The sequence below is a fragment of the Brachyhypopomus gauderio genome, unplaced genomic scaffold (assembly GCF_052324685.1).
Source record: "Brachyhypopomus gauderio isolate BG-103 unplaced genomic scaffold, BGAUD_0.2 sc52, whole genome shotgun sequence".
NCBI classification, from domain to species: Eukaryota; Metazoa; Chordata; class Actinopteri; order Gymnotiformes; family Hypopomidae; genus Brachyhypopomus; species Brachyhypopomus gauderio.
In genome coordinates, this window is record NW_027506877.1 from 1,402,259 (window position 1) to 1,421,505 (window position 19,247).

General features: G+C 43.2%; 1 protein-coding gene across 1 annotated transcript in view; it reads left to right on the forward strand.

The window, feature by feature from the left end:
• LOC143488562 (uncharacterized) overlaps positions 1-19,247 on the forward strand; it is a 29,517-nt gene that overhangs the window by 2,829 nt on the left and 7,441 nt on the right. The window contains exons 2-3 of the mRNA XM_076987341.1: positions 2,627-2,687; positions 2,839-2,938. Coding sequence (XP_076843456.1) covers positions 2,907-2,938 — 32 coding nt within the window. The 5' untranslated portion in view covers positions 2,627-2,687; positions 2,839-2,906. The remainder of the gene's footprint in view (positions 1-2,626; positions 2,688-2,838; positions 2,939-19,247) is intronic.

Here is a 19,247-nt window from a genome sequence, read left to right on the forward strand (position 1 = left end):
TGCTTTATCTATTATATGTAATATATGTTAATAACGCTTCACCAATAATTTGTATTTTTCCTATAAATCGGCTTTCAAATCCACTTTTCGTACTTGTGCTTGAAAAAAACCTCAGCGGTGAAATAAAAAATCAACCAATCAGAATATTTCACACCGTTGTTTCTAGGTAAAAGAGAGAAAGGGCCTTTTACATTGAGAGCTTTTATTATAGATTGGCAGTTTTATCAACCAATCATATTATCGAATTAGAATCGTGGGGGCGTGCACTAATGGTCTCTCATTTTTATTTGAAACAAATCCAAAATGTTGCCTGTAGCTGTTGTGTTTTTCTTTGAAACCAGCTCGCTTGACTCACAACTAACACTCAATCGTCATTGTGGCTTTTTCCCCTCTGTATGATCTTAGTGAAAACCGCCACTGTCATCATACTGCCCAATCCTAGTAGGTGCTATGATTAGCTTAGCTTAAAATAAATATATACTAAAACTGTTCATTGCGGATGCACTTTTGAAATAATAATGTTGCAGTAGGCAAATTGCCCTGATTTGCAATGGTGGTAGTTGTTGTTTTTATTATTAATATTTAAAAGTTGTTCTCTGCACTACGTTATGTAAAATAGTTTTAAAATATTTTTTGTGCAACACCTTTATATTTATTGCTTGTTATATGGTAATATTTAAGTCATTTGCTTTTTATTTGTTTCTTTAATAGTGACACAATCAACCCGATGATTGATGATACAGGGGGCACCAACCAAAATCGCGCCTAGGGCACCACATTGGTCAGGGCCGGCTCTGTGCAGAGCCGCCTGACCAATGTGGTGCCCTAGGCGAGATTTTGGTTGGCGGCCCCTGCATCATCTGGTTTTACACTCACACAGACACTGCAAAGCTTTATGTTTTTGATAAATATTTTTTTATTTTAGAACGAAAACAACAGTAAAATCAGTATTAAAGAAACAAATAAAACCAAATTAATTATAAATATTACAGTATAACAATAAATATATTGCTCAAAAAACATTTTAAAACTATTTTAGTAGTAGTGCAGAGAACAACTTTTAAATATTAATAATAAATAAATATTGGTGTACTGAGGTGGAGGGGATATGATGGTGTAATGTTGCTTCACTGGAAGGTGATAAGGTTGAGAATGTGTCTTCTGGTGGCCCAGGATGTGTACAAACAGGATTTAAATATTTCAAAAGTGCATCTGAAAGGAACAGAGGAGTATATGTGTGTTTTAATATATTTTAAAAACTTGCTGAGCTAAGCTAATAATAGCACCTACTAGGATTGGGCAGTATGATTGTGGCAGTATATTAACCATGTGACGTGACACAACGTGCCAAATCTGTACTTTGAAAATTTTGGCGCGTTCATTAAAAAGATCTGTGGGCGGGGTCAGCAGTTGGAGCTCACTGATTGGTTATGGAGTGGCGGTGTTCACTAAGATCAGAGGGGGGAAAGCCATAATGACGACGAGTGCTAGTTATGAGTCAAGCGAACTGCATTTTGGATTTGTTTCAAATTAATAGGGAGAGCCAGCAAACCTATATGAGTTAGTGTGTAAGATCTGCTTATAAAATTCTCCGCCAAAGATGGAAACACATCAACATGCATTCTCATATTAAAACGCCCTTCAAGTACAACATACAGTATAGTGTAATTCACCATATTATATTACCTTTGGTTTCTTTCTCCGCCTTTCAGAATACCCAAGGCGCATTACAATTGTAACACAGGTACAAGTCACAGACAACCAATCACACACACACCGGCGAGAAGCGGCAGCCAATTGCGCACTCTCTACCGGAAGCCACAGCCCCCTGGGGGACTGAATGGGGTGCAGGAAGGGGAGAGAGGACACACCATAGTGGCAGAGCACCATCCACCACTGGATGGACACACGGACACACACACACACACACACACACACACACACACACACACACACACACACACACTTTAAACACATAGTTTAACAAGCACCGCATGAAACACATTAGATTAACGACACGAGTGAACACACACACACACACACCCAGCCACACCCCCCAATGTACATATACGGACGCGGACTACGTAGACATGCCCCAAAGGGAGGGGTCTGGAGCTGTAGCATGACAGAGATAATCAAATTATATCTACTTTAAAAAGAATTAGTAGGTGAAACCCCTACATCCCTATATTCCAAACACTGTCAATAGCTTTAAAAAAGCTGAAATATATTGGATACCTTTTAAAAATATTATATTTTTGAGTGTGTAGAAGAAATTCAGACCTGCCATAATGATAATCTTCTGTTCAGTGCCAATTGAAATTACACATTTTATAGAAATAATATGTTCACAGCATACAACAGTTTTAGTTACAAACATTACCACCATATCTTAGGTTCTTTTCTTTATATTGAAACTAAAATGTGAAACCTGCTTTTCTAAAGGGTAGAAATAGTTTAATTCAAGAATGAACAAAATTCTGTAGTGTAATTTTTATAATTAATAAAAAATTTTTTAAATCTTTGATCATGAAGAATTACACTTCAGAATTTTGTTCAGCCTATATTAGTATAACTATCAAATAATAAGATAATAATAAAAAAATGGTTGTGTTTTTTTCTCTAGTTTTAATAGCTTCCCCAGTCAAGAGATGTGTGCTTTCAAAATGGACTATTCAGGACAGAAGGTAAGGATTGAGCCCATAAATACTTCTATTGAAGAATTAGTTTAAGCAAGTGGTTAAATGTGTCATGTTTTTCATGACAGGCTGTTGTTGTTGACATTGTTGTTGACATTTACCTATACATATCATTCACTGTTTTACTTAATCTTTTCAGCCCCAGGCATTGGAAGATATTGCAAAAGCAGGTCCTTCATGCAAGTCCTGGAGTGACTGGTTGAGTGAATGCTGGCACAGCTTGCTGCTGCTGATCACTGGTAATTTTATCATTTTAACTTTCAGTTTTAAAATTAGGTTCTAAGTTCTCCCATGGTCTTGTGAACCATGTGGACTATATGATTGTTTCCATCCGGCAGACTCAATCTTCATTTAATTTAGTGCGATCAACGAAGTAGTTAATATTTCTACCTAGAATCACAGACTAGCATTCACTTTCCTGCTGCCTTGGCTATTCTGCTCTACCTCTCTCTGCTCACCTGTTCCAGCTGTCCAAGTCTTCACCTACAATGCTGATCTGCAGGATACATATCTGGGGTGGGTTTCCCGATAACGAACGATCTTAGAAAGTTACGAACAACTTTAAGAACGACGTAACTTTAAGAACGCCAAATTTACGAGTGTTTCCCAAAAGCCTTCGTAGTCTCCAAATTTACGAACGAGTTCTAAAGTAGTTCTTAGTTGACTCCGCCTCTGCAGCTGCACTGGAAAATCTCCGCTAGTCGAAAACCGAACCACCGATTTACATACATTTTTTCATAATTACGCCGCAAAAGCATCATTGGCAAAATGACAATCATAAAAACTAACAACTAATAAGTGTTGACATTTCAAGTATAAGGAAAAAATGAGTAGAACATATTATTACCTTTGCAATTGTGACCGATCGTAGGCTTTTATCAAGGCTATAAATAGGGCACACAATTAACCTTTCACACGTTATTCAAAACCCTGGCAAACAAGCAGAGAAAATGAAACTTTCTGTCGAGTGAACTGAGCCAAAAACAAAAGTATAGCCTACTGTTTTCAATAGCTCGAGGAAGTTCATCAAATTCAGAAAAAAACAAAAAAAAAACTGTAGTCAAGTCAAAAATAAGGGGGCAGGACTCAGAAAGGAGAGGGCTAAGACTGGTGGAGGTCAAATGTCCACAAATGCCTTCACTGTTGAGGAGGAGAAGGCACTGGGGATACTGGGCCCCACAGCTACTGAAAGGACACCAGGGGATTTGATACAAGCTTCAGAGTGGATACCCACTGTCAGCTAGTATATATATATATATATATATATATATATATATATATATATATATATATATATATATATATATATATATATAAATATATTTTAAACTATATATATATATATATTTAAAATATAAATATATTTTATATATATATATCTTTTTGCTGCATGGCGAAGCAATACTTTAGTAACAGCATGCACACATTTATGTCAGCTTTGCTTAGTCCGTGGGCATCACCAACAGTCTGCAGAACAGTCTGTGGCATAAAATCGGAGGGCGGTCAGTAACTGCGTCGTGGAGCTAAGGGCAAAATTCTGTATTCAGGCGAACTACATGGCTTCGTGGATTACGTCGTCTTCTTAAATTATGTCTTCTATTCAAAGCCAGTACTCTGAAGAGCTGCTATGTTCATCACACAAGCACAATTGCTAGCCTTAATCCAAGTTACTTATATGTGCTACCGATTAATCCATTTTATTGGTTAAGTTAAAACAAGCTTAATAGGCCAACTTGTATCCATTTATTTGCAAAGAATACATTAATTTTGAGTCTGAAACGCTGTTGACTGCACGATGACGAACGGAGAGACTTAATTAAATATTGGGAAGATATAAACTAATGCTAAATAATTCAAAGTAGTACATTTGATTTCTGTTGACACATTGTGGTATATGCGATGTAAATACCTCAAAAGAAAATAGGCTACTAGGCTAATTATACACATAAACGCAAAGGTAGTAATGCCGTGATTAAAACCCGCGCGAGTGAAATTAGCGCCTCTATCATTTTTGAAGTAGAACTGCACGAGAGCTTCGAGTTAAGAAGTACTTAGTGAGTTACGAATGGGTCCGGAGATTCTTAACTTACGAACGACTCTAAGAACGACGTAAGTTACGAAGAGTTTCGGGAAACACTCGTAAATTTAAGAATATTCGTAAGTACGAGGTTACGAAGTACTTAGAGTTACGAACGTTTCGGGAAACCCACCCCTGGTCGGTGCTTCTCTTGTCTTTTCTGGCACTTGTTCACCAACCAGTGTCAGGTTTGCTCCAGTTTTCCACTGCTGAGCCCCTATGGCTGCGTTTTGATCTGTCCGCACCTCCGCCGGCTTTGCTATTCTTCCACTCGGATATAACGTTCCTGCCCTGCCGAAGATATATCCACCATGGCTATTGCCAGAACATCCCATAAGACACATCAAAAGCCCTAAAATCGGTCTAGTCTACTTATTGTCGCCCCCCACATAACATTGGCTGGGTTGCTAACCATCATGTGCTAGCCTGCTTAGCCTGATCATCAAACACTCCTACCAAATGCGACAACTCCACTGTCAATTTTGGCCTGCTCAACATCCGCTACTAACGAGCAAGGGACATCCAGGATCTCCTCACTGACCATAAATTTGACTTTCTCTGTGTAGCTGAGACTTGGCTACAACCAGAGATGGAAAGAATACTGAAAAATTGTAATTGAGTAAAAGTATCATTACTTTGCCTAAAATGTACTCAGAGTAAAAGTAAAATTACCCATCTCAAAATTTAATAATAATAATAATAATAATAATAATAATAATAATAATAAATTTTATTTAAAGCGCCTTTCATAAACACCCAAGGACACTGTACAGATAAAATCGGAGAAAGGTCAGGTACAGCAGAAAATAATATAAAACAATTAAGAAATGTTAAAAGCAGTCCGAAACAGAAGTGTTTTCAGCTCAGATTTGAAGGTCTTGAGTGAAGTGCAGGAACGCAGGGAAATGGGGAGCGAGTTCCAAAGCTTTGGGCCAACAACGCTGAAGGCTCGTTTACCGAAACCTTGTAGCCGAACTGGAGGAACAACCAAGAGATGAGCATCAGCGGAACGGAGAGAACGTGCAGGACAGTAGCGAGAAATTAGCGAGGACAGGTAAGGAGGGGCCAGGTTCTGTAGTGAACGGAAGACCAAGAGTAATGTCTTATACTGAATGCGGTATTGAATGGGTAGCCAATGAAGCGATAGCAGTTTAGGGGTGATGTGCTCAGATGATTTAGACAGAGTCAGGACCCTGGCAGCAGAATTCTGCACATGCTGGAGCTTCTTGATTTTACTGGCCGGCAGTCCAGCCAACAGAGCATTGCAGTAGTCCAGACGACTCGTAACAAAGGCATGAACAAGAGTTTCAGCCGCAGAGTCAGTGAGTGAAGGGTGGAGTTTAGCGATGTTTCGTAGATGGAAGAAAGCAGTTTTAGTAATGTTATTGATATAGGCTTCCAATGTGAGGGCAATGTGTGGGCTTTTAAAGTGCAAACAATTTTCAGTCCTATTGTCCAACGGACAAGGCTATGATAAGAATAAAGAAATTTAAATTACAAATTATTCAAAAAACAAAATGCACACAAAATTAAGTGCCCACAATATGCCACAAATCAAACTAAAATGCCCACAGGATCCCACATCAAAAATAAAAAAATGCTCATAGGATCCCACAATTTAAAAGTTAGTGCTCACAGGATCCAACTATTCAAAATACAGTGCCCGCCGGATCCCACTATTGTCACGTTGAGGACCCCGGCCCCTCCCTTTTGGGCGTGTGTCAACGTTGTCTACGTGCTTTGTCTGCGTCAGTGGATATCCGTGGTTAGGGTTATGTCGTGTGATTAATAAGTCTCACCTGTGAATCGTCTCGTGATCACATGGGGCTAATGTGGTTTGTCTATTTAATGTGCGCTCGCGCAGTGTCCTGTGCTCGTCGTTGTCTATGTTCTGCACGTTGTGTGTGTACTTTATGTTACTCGTGCGCTATTGCGCAATCCGTGTGCACTGAAATAAAAGTGACCGTGAGCAAACCCGAAGGATTCTCTGTCTCGTCCGTCTGCCGCCTCCCGCGTCACAACTATTCACAATAAAATGCCCACAGGTTGCCACAACTCAAAATAAAATGTAAAATGACCACAGGATCCCACATCTCAAAATAAAACAAAATGCGCACAGGATTCCACTATTTAAAATGCTCACAGGATCCAACTATTCAAAATACAGTGCCCCCAGGATTCCATTTTTCACAATAAAATGTCCACAGGATCCCACAACCTGATAGATAGAAGATAGATAGAATATTTAAAGATAGAACAATCTCATCCTTTTGGAAAAAAAGTGCACCAGATTACGACCTGATTATGAGACAATGGAAAGGGTGCGTGCAAGTCAAGGCCATGCAATTGGCCTTCATTTACATTTACATTTATGGCATTTAGCAGACGCTCTTATCCAGAGCGACTTACAAAAGTGCTAAGTGTTTAGAAAGAATATGCATCTCTATCTAGTATAAACAGGTTTAAGTCCAAACTACTCAAGCTCAAGCACTGCCATAAACAGTTGCCAGTGCTGATACCTAGAAAGAAGACTACAAAATATAAGATTAGACACAGAGCAATACCTAGCAAGACTGAAATACCTACAAGACTACATTAGCAAGTGTTCCCAGAGATAAAGTGCAATTACGATTTATACCAATGCTTCAGTAGATTAGTGCTTATAAGTGCTTTACAAAGAGATGGGTCTTCAGTCTGCGTTTAAAAACTGTGAGAGAGTTCGCTGTTCGGATAGCCAGTGGAAGTTCGTTCCACCATCTGGGAGCCAGGACAGAGAAGCATCTTGTCGCATGTCTTCCATGAATCTTGAGGGATGGCGGGTCAAACCGAGCCGTACTTGAAGCGCGAAGGGCTCGAGGTGCGGATCGACTCGACCATTGCCATAAGGTATGAAGGAGCTGGTCCATTTTTGCGAGCAGCCACGGAAAGCCAGTGAAGGGAGCGCAGCAGTGGAGTGACATGAGTGAACTTGGGAAGATTGAAGACAAGCCTTGCTGCTGCATTCTGGATCAGTTGCAAGGGCCTGATGGCCTGCAGAGGAAGACCAGCCAGGAGAGAGTTGCAGTAGTCGAGCCTTGAAATGACAAGAGACTGGACAAGCACCTGGGAGGCCTCCTGAGAGAGGAAGGGTCGGATACGTCGGATGTTGTAGAGAAAGTATCTGCATGACCGAGTCAGGTTCGTAATATGGGCAGAGAATGACAACTGGTCATCCAGTCACCCCAAGGTTTCTTGCATCTTTAGACAGAACAAAGAGTTCTCGAATGAGATGGCAAGATCCTGCTAAGGACCTGTAGCTCCAGGGATGAACAGCAGCTCAGTCTTGCTGGGATTGAGCTTTAGATGATGAGCTGCCATCCATGAAGAGATGTCACTCAGACATGCCGAGATATGACTGCAAACCTGAGTATGAGATGGTGGGAAGGAAAGCATTAGTTGAGTGTCATCAGCATAGCAGTGGTACGAGAAACCATGAGAGGTAATTACATCACCAAGAGAACGGGTGTAGAGTGAAAAGAGGAGAGGACCTAGCATTGAGCCTTGAGGGACACCAGTATGGAGCCTGCAAGGAGCAGATGTAGACCCTCTCCATGTTACCTGGTAAGAACGTCTCTCTAGATAGGACTCAAACCACTTCCATGCAGAGCCCGCGATTCCCAGGTCAGCGAGGACAGATAGGAGGATCTTGTGGTTCACCGTGTCGAAAGCTGCAGAGAGGTCCAGAAGGATCAGAACCGATGACAATTTGGATGCTCTTGCAGTCTGGAGCTTCTCAGTCACCGCTATGAGGGCCGTTTCTGTTGAGTGTGCTGGTTTGAAGCCCGACAGGTTGGGGTCCTGAAGCAGGTTCTGAGTGAGAAAGAGAGACAGTTGGTTGTATACAGCATGCTCAAGAATTTTTGATAGGTAAGAAAGGAGTGATACCGGTCGGTAGTTGCAGATATCTGAGCTGTCCAGGGTGGGCTTCTTCAGAATTGGGACCACTCTGGCAGTCTTGAATGCAGCTGGGACCTGGCTGACAAGGAGCTGTTCATGATGAACGTGATGAAGGGTAACAGATCCATGGAGACTGTCTGGAAGAGTGTGGATGGAATGGGATCCAGTGGGCAGGTTGTTGGGTTGCTGAATTTAAGTAGCTGTAGGACCTCATCTGTGGAAAGAGTAGAAAAACATGTTAAGGAATTAATGGCAAGAGGATGAGTATTGGTGAAGGAAGTAGAGAAAGAGGAAAATGACTGACGGATTTTGTTAACCTTCTCCTCAAAGAAGGTGACAAAATCCTCCGGGGTAAGTGAAGAGGGTGGTGGGGGAGAGGGGGGTTTGAGAAGAGAGGAAAAGATCCTAAAGAGCCTGCGTGGATCCGACGCTGATGCTTCCAGTTTCTCCTTGTAGAAGGATGACTTGGCAGCAGTAACCTCTGTTGGGAACTTGTAGAGGAGAGCTTGATAGGAGTGTAGGTCAGAGTCAAGCTGAGACTTCCTCCACTTCCTCTCTGCCTTTCTTAGCTCTCTCCGGTTGCTGCGTAGGACTTCAGTCAGCCACGGGGCAGGTGGGGAGGACCTGGCTGGCCTGGAGGAAAGAGGACACAAAAGGTTAACTGCAGACGAGAGTGAAGAAAGTAATGTATCTGTGGCTGTATCCAAGGAAAGAGATAGAAAGGAATCAGGATGTGGAAGGGTAGTAAGGATAGTTGAAGCCAGAGATGAGTGAGAGATGGCGTGCAGGTTACGTCGAGAGAATGACGAGCCTGAAGGAGATGCATTGACAGGGAGAGCAGTAAGGGAGAATGTGAAAGATAGAAAGTGATGATCTGAGCAGTGCATGGGGGTTACTGTCATATCCAGCGCTGGGGCCAGTCTGCTGAAGATCAGGTCTAGGATGTTGCCTGCTCTGTGCGTTGGAGGGGTCAGGTTGAGAGCAAGGTTGAAGGATGAGAGCAGCGGTTCGAGACATGATGACTGCAGCTTGTTCGATGGAAGATTGAAGTCACCGAGGAGCAGAGCCGGCCCTGACCAATGTGGTGCCCTAGGCGAGATTTTGGTTGGTGCCCCCTGCATCATCAATCATCGGGTTGATTGTGTCACTATTAAAGAAACAAAAAAATAGCAAATGACTTAAATATTACCATATAACAAGCAATAAATATAAAGGTGTTGCACAAAAAATATTTTAAAACTTTTTAATTTTACATAACAATTCTAATTCGATAATATGATTGGCTGCCAATCTATAATAAAAAAGATTGGACTGCCAATCTATAATAAAAGCTCTCAATCTAAAAGGCAAGTGTATGCGACAGATAAACAGAAGTTCTTGGGGGGAGGGCCTTTCTCTCTTTTACCTAGAAACAATGGTGTGAAATATTCTGATTGGTTGATATTTTATTTCCGTTTTTTTCAAGCACAACTACAAAAAGTGGATTTGAAAGCCGATTTATAGGAAAAATACAAATTATTGGTGAAGCGTTATTAACATATATTACATATAATAGATAAAGCATCCTTTTTAAGATCAATTAACCTTCAGAGGAGGACTTCCGGTGGCATGAGAGTTGAGATGACAGCGTAAAATCTGAGCTCCCGGTATCAGCTTAGCTTTTCCCACTCAATATTATAAAATATTTATTTGTTTTAAAATTCACTTGCAAGAATGAGTGCGGACAAACCCAAGAAAGTAAAGACGACTACGAAAGGGCGAGAAACTGAGGAAAAGCAGAGAGATGTCGAGAAACGCGGGAAAGAACATGGCGGAGACGAATGCTTGGAAGCAGTGAGTGGAGCTGTAGCTAAAGGAATGGAGGACCTAAGAACCGAGCTGAAAAGGGACCTCCAAGAATTTAGCAAGTGTTTTAGAGAAGATATGAAAAAGCAAATGGACGAATTCACTTCTGAAATGTGAACAAAACTTCAAGATGCGACCAGTCAGATTGATGAGGTTACTAAACGAGTTGGAGAGATGGAGCACAGTATGGCGGACGCGGAGCAGTGGGATATCGCTGTGAAGGATGCGCTAACTCAGTTGTTGGCAAACCAGCGAACGCTGCAGGATAAAGTGACTGAGATGGAGGGGCACGCGAGACGAAACAACATCAGAATTTATGGAATACCAGAGGACGCAGAGGGCACATCTGCAACAGCATTTGTGGTGAATATGATCAAGACGCAACTCGGTGAGGACATTGACCCTAGCTGGAGTAGTGGCCTTGGGATAGAACGTGCTCACCGCGCGCTAGCTGCTAAACCATCCGCTGGTGCTCCACCACGCTCAATGGTGGTTCGCTTCCTCCAGTTTACAGTCAAAGAAAAAATCCTCTATGCAGCTTGGAAGACAGGTCTTAGCCACAATAACCAACGAGTGTATGTTGACCATGACTATGCCGAAGCTGTGCAAAAGAAGAGGAAAGAATATGCTCCTATTAAGAAAGCACTGAAGGAACAGGGGATACGATTTCGGACTCCGATGACCAGAATGCGAGTTCATTTACAGGACGGTCCGGTCACATACTACAACGCGACTCAAGCAGCAGAGGATCTGAAAAGACATGGGCTCAATGTGGGCAAGATCACACGCGAGAAAAACGTGGAGGTCTTCACGGAGGAAACACTTACCAAGCTGCTACCCTGGGAGGTGATCAGCAAGCCTCATAGCAGAAGGAAAGAATACAAACAACAGGTGAGAGAGAGACTACAGGAATATCGCAGGAAAGATGCCTCAGAAGATGAGAACCACTCGCCCGAATAGTCGTCTTCCTTGATTATATTTGAATCGCTGATACTGCACATAGTCATCAGACTGCCACAAATCTTTTTTGTTTTTGCGTTAGCTGGCCGAGGGACCCCACTTAGTGGCAGTTCCCTCTCTCTTCCCAAAGGTGATGGGTCACCTTTCTTGTTGGAAGCCCTTTTAATTTGTTTGTATTATAGTTGTATTTCCCTTATTTCTTTTTCTTGTTTGAGGTCTTGGAATGTACAATCACAGGATACCAGTGATAATCAGAATGCATTATCAATATTATAATATACTGTCATGGAATGTAAATGGGCTTAACAATCCTATAAAACGTAGTAAGATGATAGCCAAGGTTAAAAGGGACAGGGTAAATATTTTGTTTTGGCAGGAAACCCATATGTCTGCAGTTGAACATGAAAAACTTAAAAAGCTGGGTTTTAGAAATACTTTCTTTTCATCGTACAAAAATGGCAGGAAAAGAGGAGTAGCAATACTAATTTCAAATTTGACTCCATTTTAATTTGTTTCTGAAATAAGGGATAAAGAAGGTAGGTTTGTCCTGGTGAAATGCAAAATAGATCAGCAAGAAGTGACTCTATTTAATATATATGCCCCCCCAGGTAGTCAGGCATCTTTTTTTAAAAGGGTGTTCGATCTGATTGCAACAGAGACATATGGAACGCTTATTTGTGCCGGTGACTTAAATGCTCTACTTAATCCCTCTTTAGATACCACTAATAGAAACAGGAAAAGGAACCCCACAGAAAAATTGATTAATAAGGCTCTAAGAGAACTAGGACTGAGTGATGTATGGAGAGCAATAAATGGTTCACAACCTGGGTATACTTTCCATTCCGGGAGACATGCCACCCACTCAAGACTAGACTATGTGTTTGTGTATAAAAAGGACCTGCACAGAATAAAGGAATGTAAAATGGGCCAGAGAATTCTTTCTGACCATGCAGGAATTCATATAACAATGCATTTAGAAGGTAAAAGGCGCAAAACACTCTGGAGGTTGAACTCTGGTATGTTAAATGATGCCAGTTTTGTGTCAATGATGCAAATTGAGCTAGATTTATATCTTCAGGAAAATGATAATGGGACTGTAAATCCCAGCATGCTATGGGATGCGTTTAAGGCCGTATTAAGGGGTAAGATAATAGCTTGGTCAGCCTTATCAAAAAAATTAAAAACAATGGAACTGTCAGACTTAGAAGAAAAATTAAAGAATCTCGAACAAATTCATATTACCAATAAAGGCCATGCAATTACTAAACAACTAAGACTTATTAAGCAGGATATAGACAAAATACTTAGTGAGGAGGTGGAAAAAAAACTCAGATTTATGAAACAAAGATATTACGAGGCCGGTCCCAAAGCATCAAAGCTGTTAGCCTGGAGATTAAAAAAGCAACAGGCCGAAAACACAATTCATAAGATAAAAGACCCTTCACAAATAAGATTGTTAAAAATTTAGATGACATACAAAAATCATTTGAGAAATACTACACATCTCTTTACTCTAATCAGTCCCACCAGGATTTCGCGGGCCTTTTTTGTGATTGTTGCGGGCTAAAATGTTTGATGTTGCGGGTGTTTTTCAAAAAAATTGCGATGGAAGTTGCGGCGTGTTTTTGCTTTTTTGTGAGTACATTGCAATAGGGAGTAAATGTTGTATGGTTTCCTCTATTTAGTAGTCCATTTTAATTATCTATTTACCTATTTATTCAGGGTTGCCAACTTTTCAAGATCGCTTGAAGTAAGATTTCAACCTGGAGGGGGTGGCGAACATTAATTGTTGACGGGGGGAGGGGGGGGGGGGGTCGGGGTTAGCAAACGTAAGTTGTTACCGAGCGGCCTGTAAAATGGACACAAATTAAGTATTATATCGAGATCGATCGCCAGTGGTTGGCGCCAGAGCGAACTAGTAACTCATAGATATGGATCAGAGATAAATAAACTTTATCTCTGACTTTAAACTTTATCTCAGTTTAAAGTTTAAACTTATAAACTTTATCTCAGACCCTCGCCGCTTGCGTGCGCTGCAGTGACTTCGCGGGCTACCGTTGCATTGTGGGGAATGTAGTGTTTGTGCGTGCAAAACACCATCGGGCGGCGGTGGCCTGCGGGCCGGTTCTAATAGTAATTAAATATCATCCAGGGGGCCATAGATAATCAATTCGCGGGTCTGATCTGGACAGTTTATCCCCACTTTCATGTAGCGTACCGGGATACTGCTTTTCCCGATCTTTTTGCCGTTATTTTCGTCGCTCATGCTGCTTTCAGTCTGCTCCTCTTGAACGTATATACGGAAGTAAGGCGGGAGTTTGTCGACGTCACATCAAGACGACATCAGTGATTGGTCAAATTTGCGGGAATGTTGCGGCGATTGGCTGAAGTTGCAACACCGCTCTGAATTCGCGGGGTTTGCTTGAAGTTGCGTTGAAGTTGCAAATCGCAACATCGCGACTTTCTGGGGGGTCTGTCTAATAGGGACCAGGCAGATATGCAAACAATAACAGAGTTCCTAAATTCTCTGGACCTACCAAATATTGGTACACAAATCAGTGAAAAATTAACTCAACCAATAACAAGGGAGGAGATAAACAATGCCATCTCAAGTCTAAATAACAACAAGTCACCTGGTGTGGATGGATTCCCCCCAGAATGGTACAAAACCATGAGAGAATATTTAACACCCCTCCTTGATACATGCTTTAATTGTATATTAGAGGGTGGATTACCACCACCATCTTGGAGAGAGGCATTCATATCTGTCATCCCTAAGGAAGGGAAGGACAGGATGGATTGTAAAGGGTACAGACCGATCAGTGTATTAAATGCCGACTATAAGCTCTATGCAACAATCTTAACAAAGAGAATGGAAATTGCAATGCATGATCTAATAGGTGAGGACCAAACTGGATTCATTAGAAATAGACAAACACAAGATAATATAAGGAGATCCCTTCACATTATTGAAAATATCAACAAAACACAGTCTAAGGCCATTATTTTAAGTCTAGACGCTGAAAAGGCTTTTGATTCGGTGGGATGGAATTTTCTTTATGCAGTGATGAAAAGATTTGGCTTCGGGACTAGGTTTATCAGTTGCATTCAGGCACTTTATTCCTCTCCTACAGCTAGAATTAAGGTAAATGGCAGTCTTTCAGATTCTATTAGCTTGGAGCGAGGATGTAGACAGGGCTGTCCAGCCAGCCCCAGTCTCTTTAACCTATTTATTGAACCTTTGGCCCAGGCCATAAGGCAGGAGGTAAAATTGAAAGGTATTTCTATTGGGGGAGAGGAATACAAAGTAAGTCTGTATGCCGATGATGTACTTGTCACATTGTCTGAGCCAGCTTCTGGCCTACCTATTCTACTGGATATGCTGGAAACATATGGAAAATATTCAGGTTATGTTTTTAATGTAAATAAAACTCAGGTCATGACATTTAATTTCGCTCCCACACAGGAACTTAAAACAAAATATACGTTTAACTGGTACTCCACCCAAATTAAATACTTAGGTGTATACTTGACTAAAGATTTGTCTCAATTATTCCAATGTAATTATAACAACATTAGTAAAAAAATATATGAGGACCTTGATAGATGGAGTCTCCTTCCCCTTGAAAGAGAAAAATTAGAACAGTTAAGATGAACATCATGCCCAGATTACTTTATCTTTTTTTGTCACTTCCTATAGACATTCCTATGAAACAATTTAGAAAATGGAATAAGCACATTTATTTGTATGGGATAATAAGAGGCCAAGGGTGAAATTCTCCACACTCCAGTTGCCAAGGGGGCAGGGGGGCATGGCACTCCCATCCTTAAAGGATTATTATATATCGGCTCAGCTAAGGCCACTCATATGCCTATGCAACCCATCTTATAAAGCTAAGTGGAAAGATATAGAGACATCTCTAACAGATGTCCCATTACAAGCATTACTAGGTTGTAATGACAGGTATAAGGCAAGACCACAGACAGAGAGTAACTGGGTGAACTTATCATTGAAGATATGGTTTGAAATTGTTAAACGTTATCAGCTCCAGAGAGAGGTAAAACTACTCAGTTGGCCTGCTTATGATCCTGACTATAAGCCATCACTGTATGATTTCAGGTACAAACAATGGGCACACCATGGCATCACATCTCTATGCACAATAGTTAAAGACGGAAAACTCCATAGTTTTGAACATCTATGTAAGGTCAATGGGTTGAGGAGGCAGGACTTTTACAGGTATTTACAATTGTCCGATTACTTCTGCAAAGAGGTTAGGGGTTCTGACTGGAAAGAATGGTCTAAGGTTGTTCAGTTATTTGTTGAAGCGTACAACTGCAGGAGCAGTAAAGGACTGATAAGCAAACTGTACCAAGCTGTCACATCTCTTAAGAAGGACTCTACAGAATATGTGAAGCAACGTTGGGAAAAAGAATTGGACATTGTAATAACAAAGGACATGTGGATGAATGCTTGGAAAACATAACACGACTGGCATAAATACCTCCCATGGGCAGAGTACGCCCGGAATTCTATTATACACACCGCGACCAAACTCACGCCCTTTCAATGTGTATACGGTTACCAACCTGCGTTTTTCCCGTGGGACAAGACACCAGCTGATGTCCCCGCCCTAGACGACTGGTTTAAACACAGTGCCCGTACCTGGGAGCTAGCGCATGTACACTTGCGATGTGCCCTACACACACGCCGGCTCAATGCAAACCGTCGTCGTCTCCCCGCGTTGATTTACCACCCGGGACAGAGAGTATGGCTGTCGACACAGAACCTTAACCTGAAGCAACGATGTAAAAAACTCAGTCCACTGTACATCGGTCCATTTAAAGTGCTCAGCAGAGTTAATGCAGTTACTTACAAACTTCTTTTGCCGTCACATTACCGTATTAACCCTGTCTTCCACGTCTCTCTCCTGAAGCCGGTTCACTACAGCCCGTTCACCGTGCCCCCTGTGTATGATAAACCTCCGGACCCTCTGGAGATCGACGGTCGTCCAGCATACATCGTCCGAGAGCTTTTGGAGTCCCGACGCCGGCGAGGTGGTCTGCAATATCTGGTGGATTGGGAAGGATATGGCCCCGAGGAACGGGCCTGGATTCCAGCGAGGGATGTCCTCTGCCCCACGATGATCGCTGATTTCCACGCTACACATCCTAACTTTCCTGCCCCCCGGCGCCGCGGTCGCCCCCCAGCACGTCGTAGAGCGTCAGGTGCCGCTCCTTTGAGGGGGGGTACTGTCAGGAATGGCACCTGATCTTCCTTTATCAGCCTCACCTGCCCCTCATTACCACGCCCCCTTCAGTCTTACTTAAACACTTCCCCAGCACGTCTCAAATCGTGAAGTATTGCCGGCTCATGCCGCATACCAAGCTTTTCTATTACCTGTCTGCTCTCCTGTGTTCTGACCCTCGCTTACATCCCGACCTTGTCTCCTGCATAGTCCCTCTGTACCTCCTGACTTCTGCTCCCCCGGTATGACCCTGGACCGTCCTGACCACGCCAAGAAAATGCTGTTACTACTGATCCTAGTACTCGTGATTCACCTGCCTGTGTTTGTACTAGCGTCTCATTTCAATAAAAGCGGTGTTCTTCCGCATGTGGATCCCTCTCTGCCTGTTCAATACGTTACAGAAGGTAACATCAAGTCACTGTTTTCAAGATATAAGAACATTACTCAACCCCCTAACTCTCTACCCTCACACTTGTGTTCAGCTGCTTTTTGTAACTCTGTCATGTCATTTTTGATCCAGAAGCACAGAAGCTGCTCTCTTAAAAATCACTAATGACTTTCTCATGGCAGGCAATTCTGGTTTACTTGTGAGTGGAGATATATTTAGTTTTCTTTAGAGGTGTCAATTCCAGGTTCCGAGATTAAAAGTCCTCACCAGGATTTTGCTCAGGCTTCCTGGATTGTGTTGATTCCACTAATTTTACCTGGATTGCTAATTAGAAAATCTAGCAAGCTTGAGCAAAATCTTGGTGAGGACTTTTAATCTCGGAACCTGGAATTGACACCACTAGTTTTATTATTCAGTGTTCACTTTATAGTTTAAAATTTATAGTTTATATGTTATGGTTAGAATGTGGGGTGATGCAATATGCTATATCTGTTTATATAATTACAGTAGCATTGTATTGCAGCTGTGACGTGCGGGCAGGACAAAGGACGAGACACGGAATCCTCTGTTTAGCAGACGTCACTTTAATGAGTAACATGAAATGCACTTTCTAGCGCACGGAGAAACATTTAACGGACACGTAAACGTTTAGACTCAGACAACGACGAGCAGAGGACACTGCGCGAACGCACATTAAATAGACAAACCACATAAGCCCCGCGTGATTACGAGACGAGCCACAGGTGAGACGGATTATCACAAGACACAACCGCATCCACGAAAATCCACAGACGCAGACGAGTAGACGTAGACGACCTAAACACACGCCCAAAAGGGAGGGGCCGGGGTCCTCAACGTGACAGACTCCCCCACCAAGGGCACTACCTGTCCTGGGGTGCCAACAGGACCGAGTGCCCCGAACCTACGTCGATGGGCGGATCTGACGCGCTCAGTCCTGCGTCTGGGAGGTGACCGCCCTTGGCGAAGAGTCCGCCACGAACTGCCTAGAACACCCTCCCTGGGAAGACTGGGGAAAATTTGTTAGACACACACAACGGAACATGTACAAACACACAAATAGGTACACTTACACAAATAGACACAAACGGGAAAAGGGGGTTTGGCAAACATACGGGAAGACTTACGAACACTGGAACAGACAAACATGTAACGAGTGCCAGGCTTCGCGACAGGAGGAGAGCTATCAGAGGAGAGAGACCAGGAGCTGCTGGTGCTGCGGTGGGCGGTCCTCCTCCTGCCCTCGCTGCGAACCCTCTACTGGGTGCAGCGCGGCTGGCGGACGCGCCTGGAGTAGCTCGGCTGGCGTGTGCTCCTCGTGCAGCGTGGTTGGCGGACGCGTCAAGTGCTGCGTGGCTGGACTCTCCCCTCAGTGGGCCGTATGGCATGCCCCAATCACCTCGCGACCCCCCTCCGGAGCCGGCAGTGTGGGCGTCTTCCTCCATCACTATCGCCTCACTGCCCTGACTCCAGCTCATGGGCTGCTCCGGGCTGCCACCCCGGGAGTAGTCTATGTCGCTACCCCTGGAGCGGTTGAGGGCTAAGCCCGCCACAGGACTCCTTCCTCCCCTCACAGTACCCCCGGAGTGTTCAGAGGGGGGAAGACTCTCCTCGTCCTCGGTGTAGGACTCCTTTTCCTCCCCCTCCTCCTCTTCCCCACCGTAGTCCACAGTAGGGGCGGAGCACAATGACGGAGGGTAGTCCTCCTCTTCCCCACCGTAGTCCACGGTAGGGGCGGAGCACAATGACAGGGTAGCCTTCCTCCTCCCCACCGTGGTCCACGGTAGGAGAGGGACAAACGGATGGAGGGAGGTAATCCTCTTCCTCAGAGTCCTCCTCCCCAAACTCGCTCTCAGGGGTGGAGTCGGTGGCGCCGATCACGCATGAGCCCACCCTCAGAGGCAAGAGGGCGCGGGATGGAGGAGCGTGTCACTCTCACCATATCCGCACTACCCCCTCACGGAGTATCTCCGCCAGCTCGGGGTTGTTGTTCTCGCACTCCCGAGCTGTAGCCAGCTGGTAAGCACACACCGGGTCCTTCTCCAGCTCCTCGACCGTCGGCGTGGCTTCGTGGC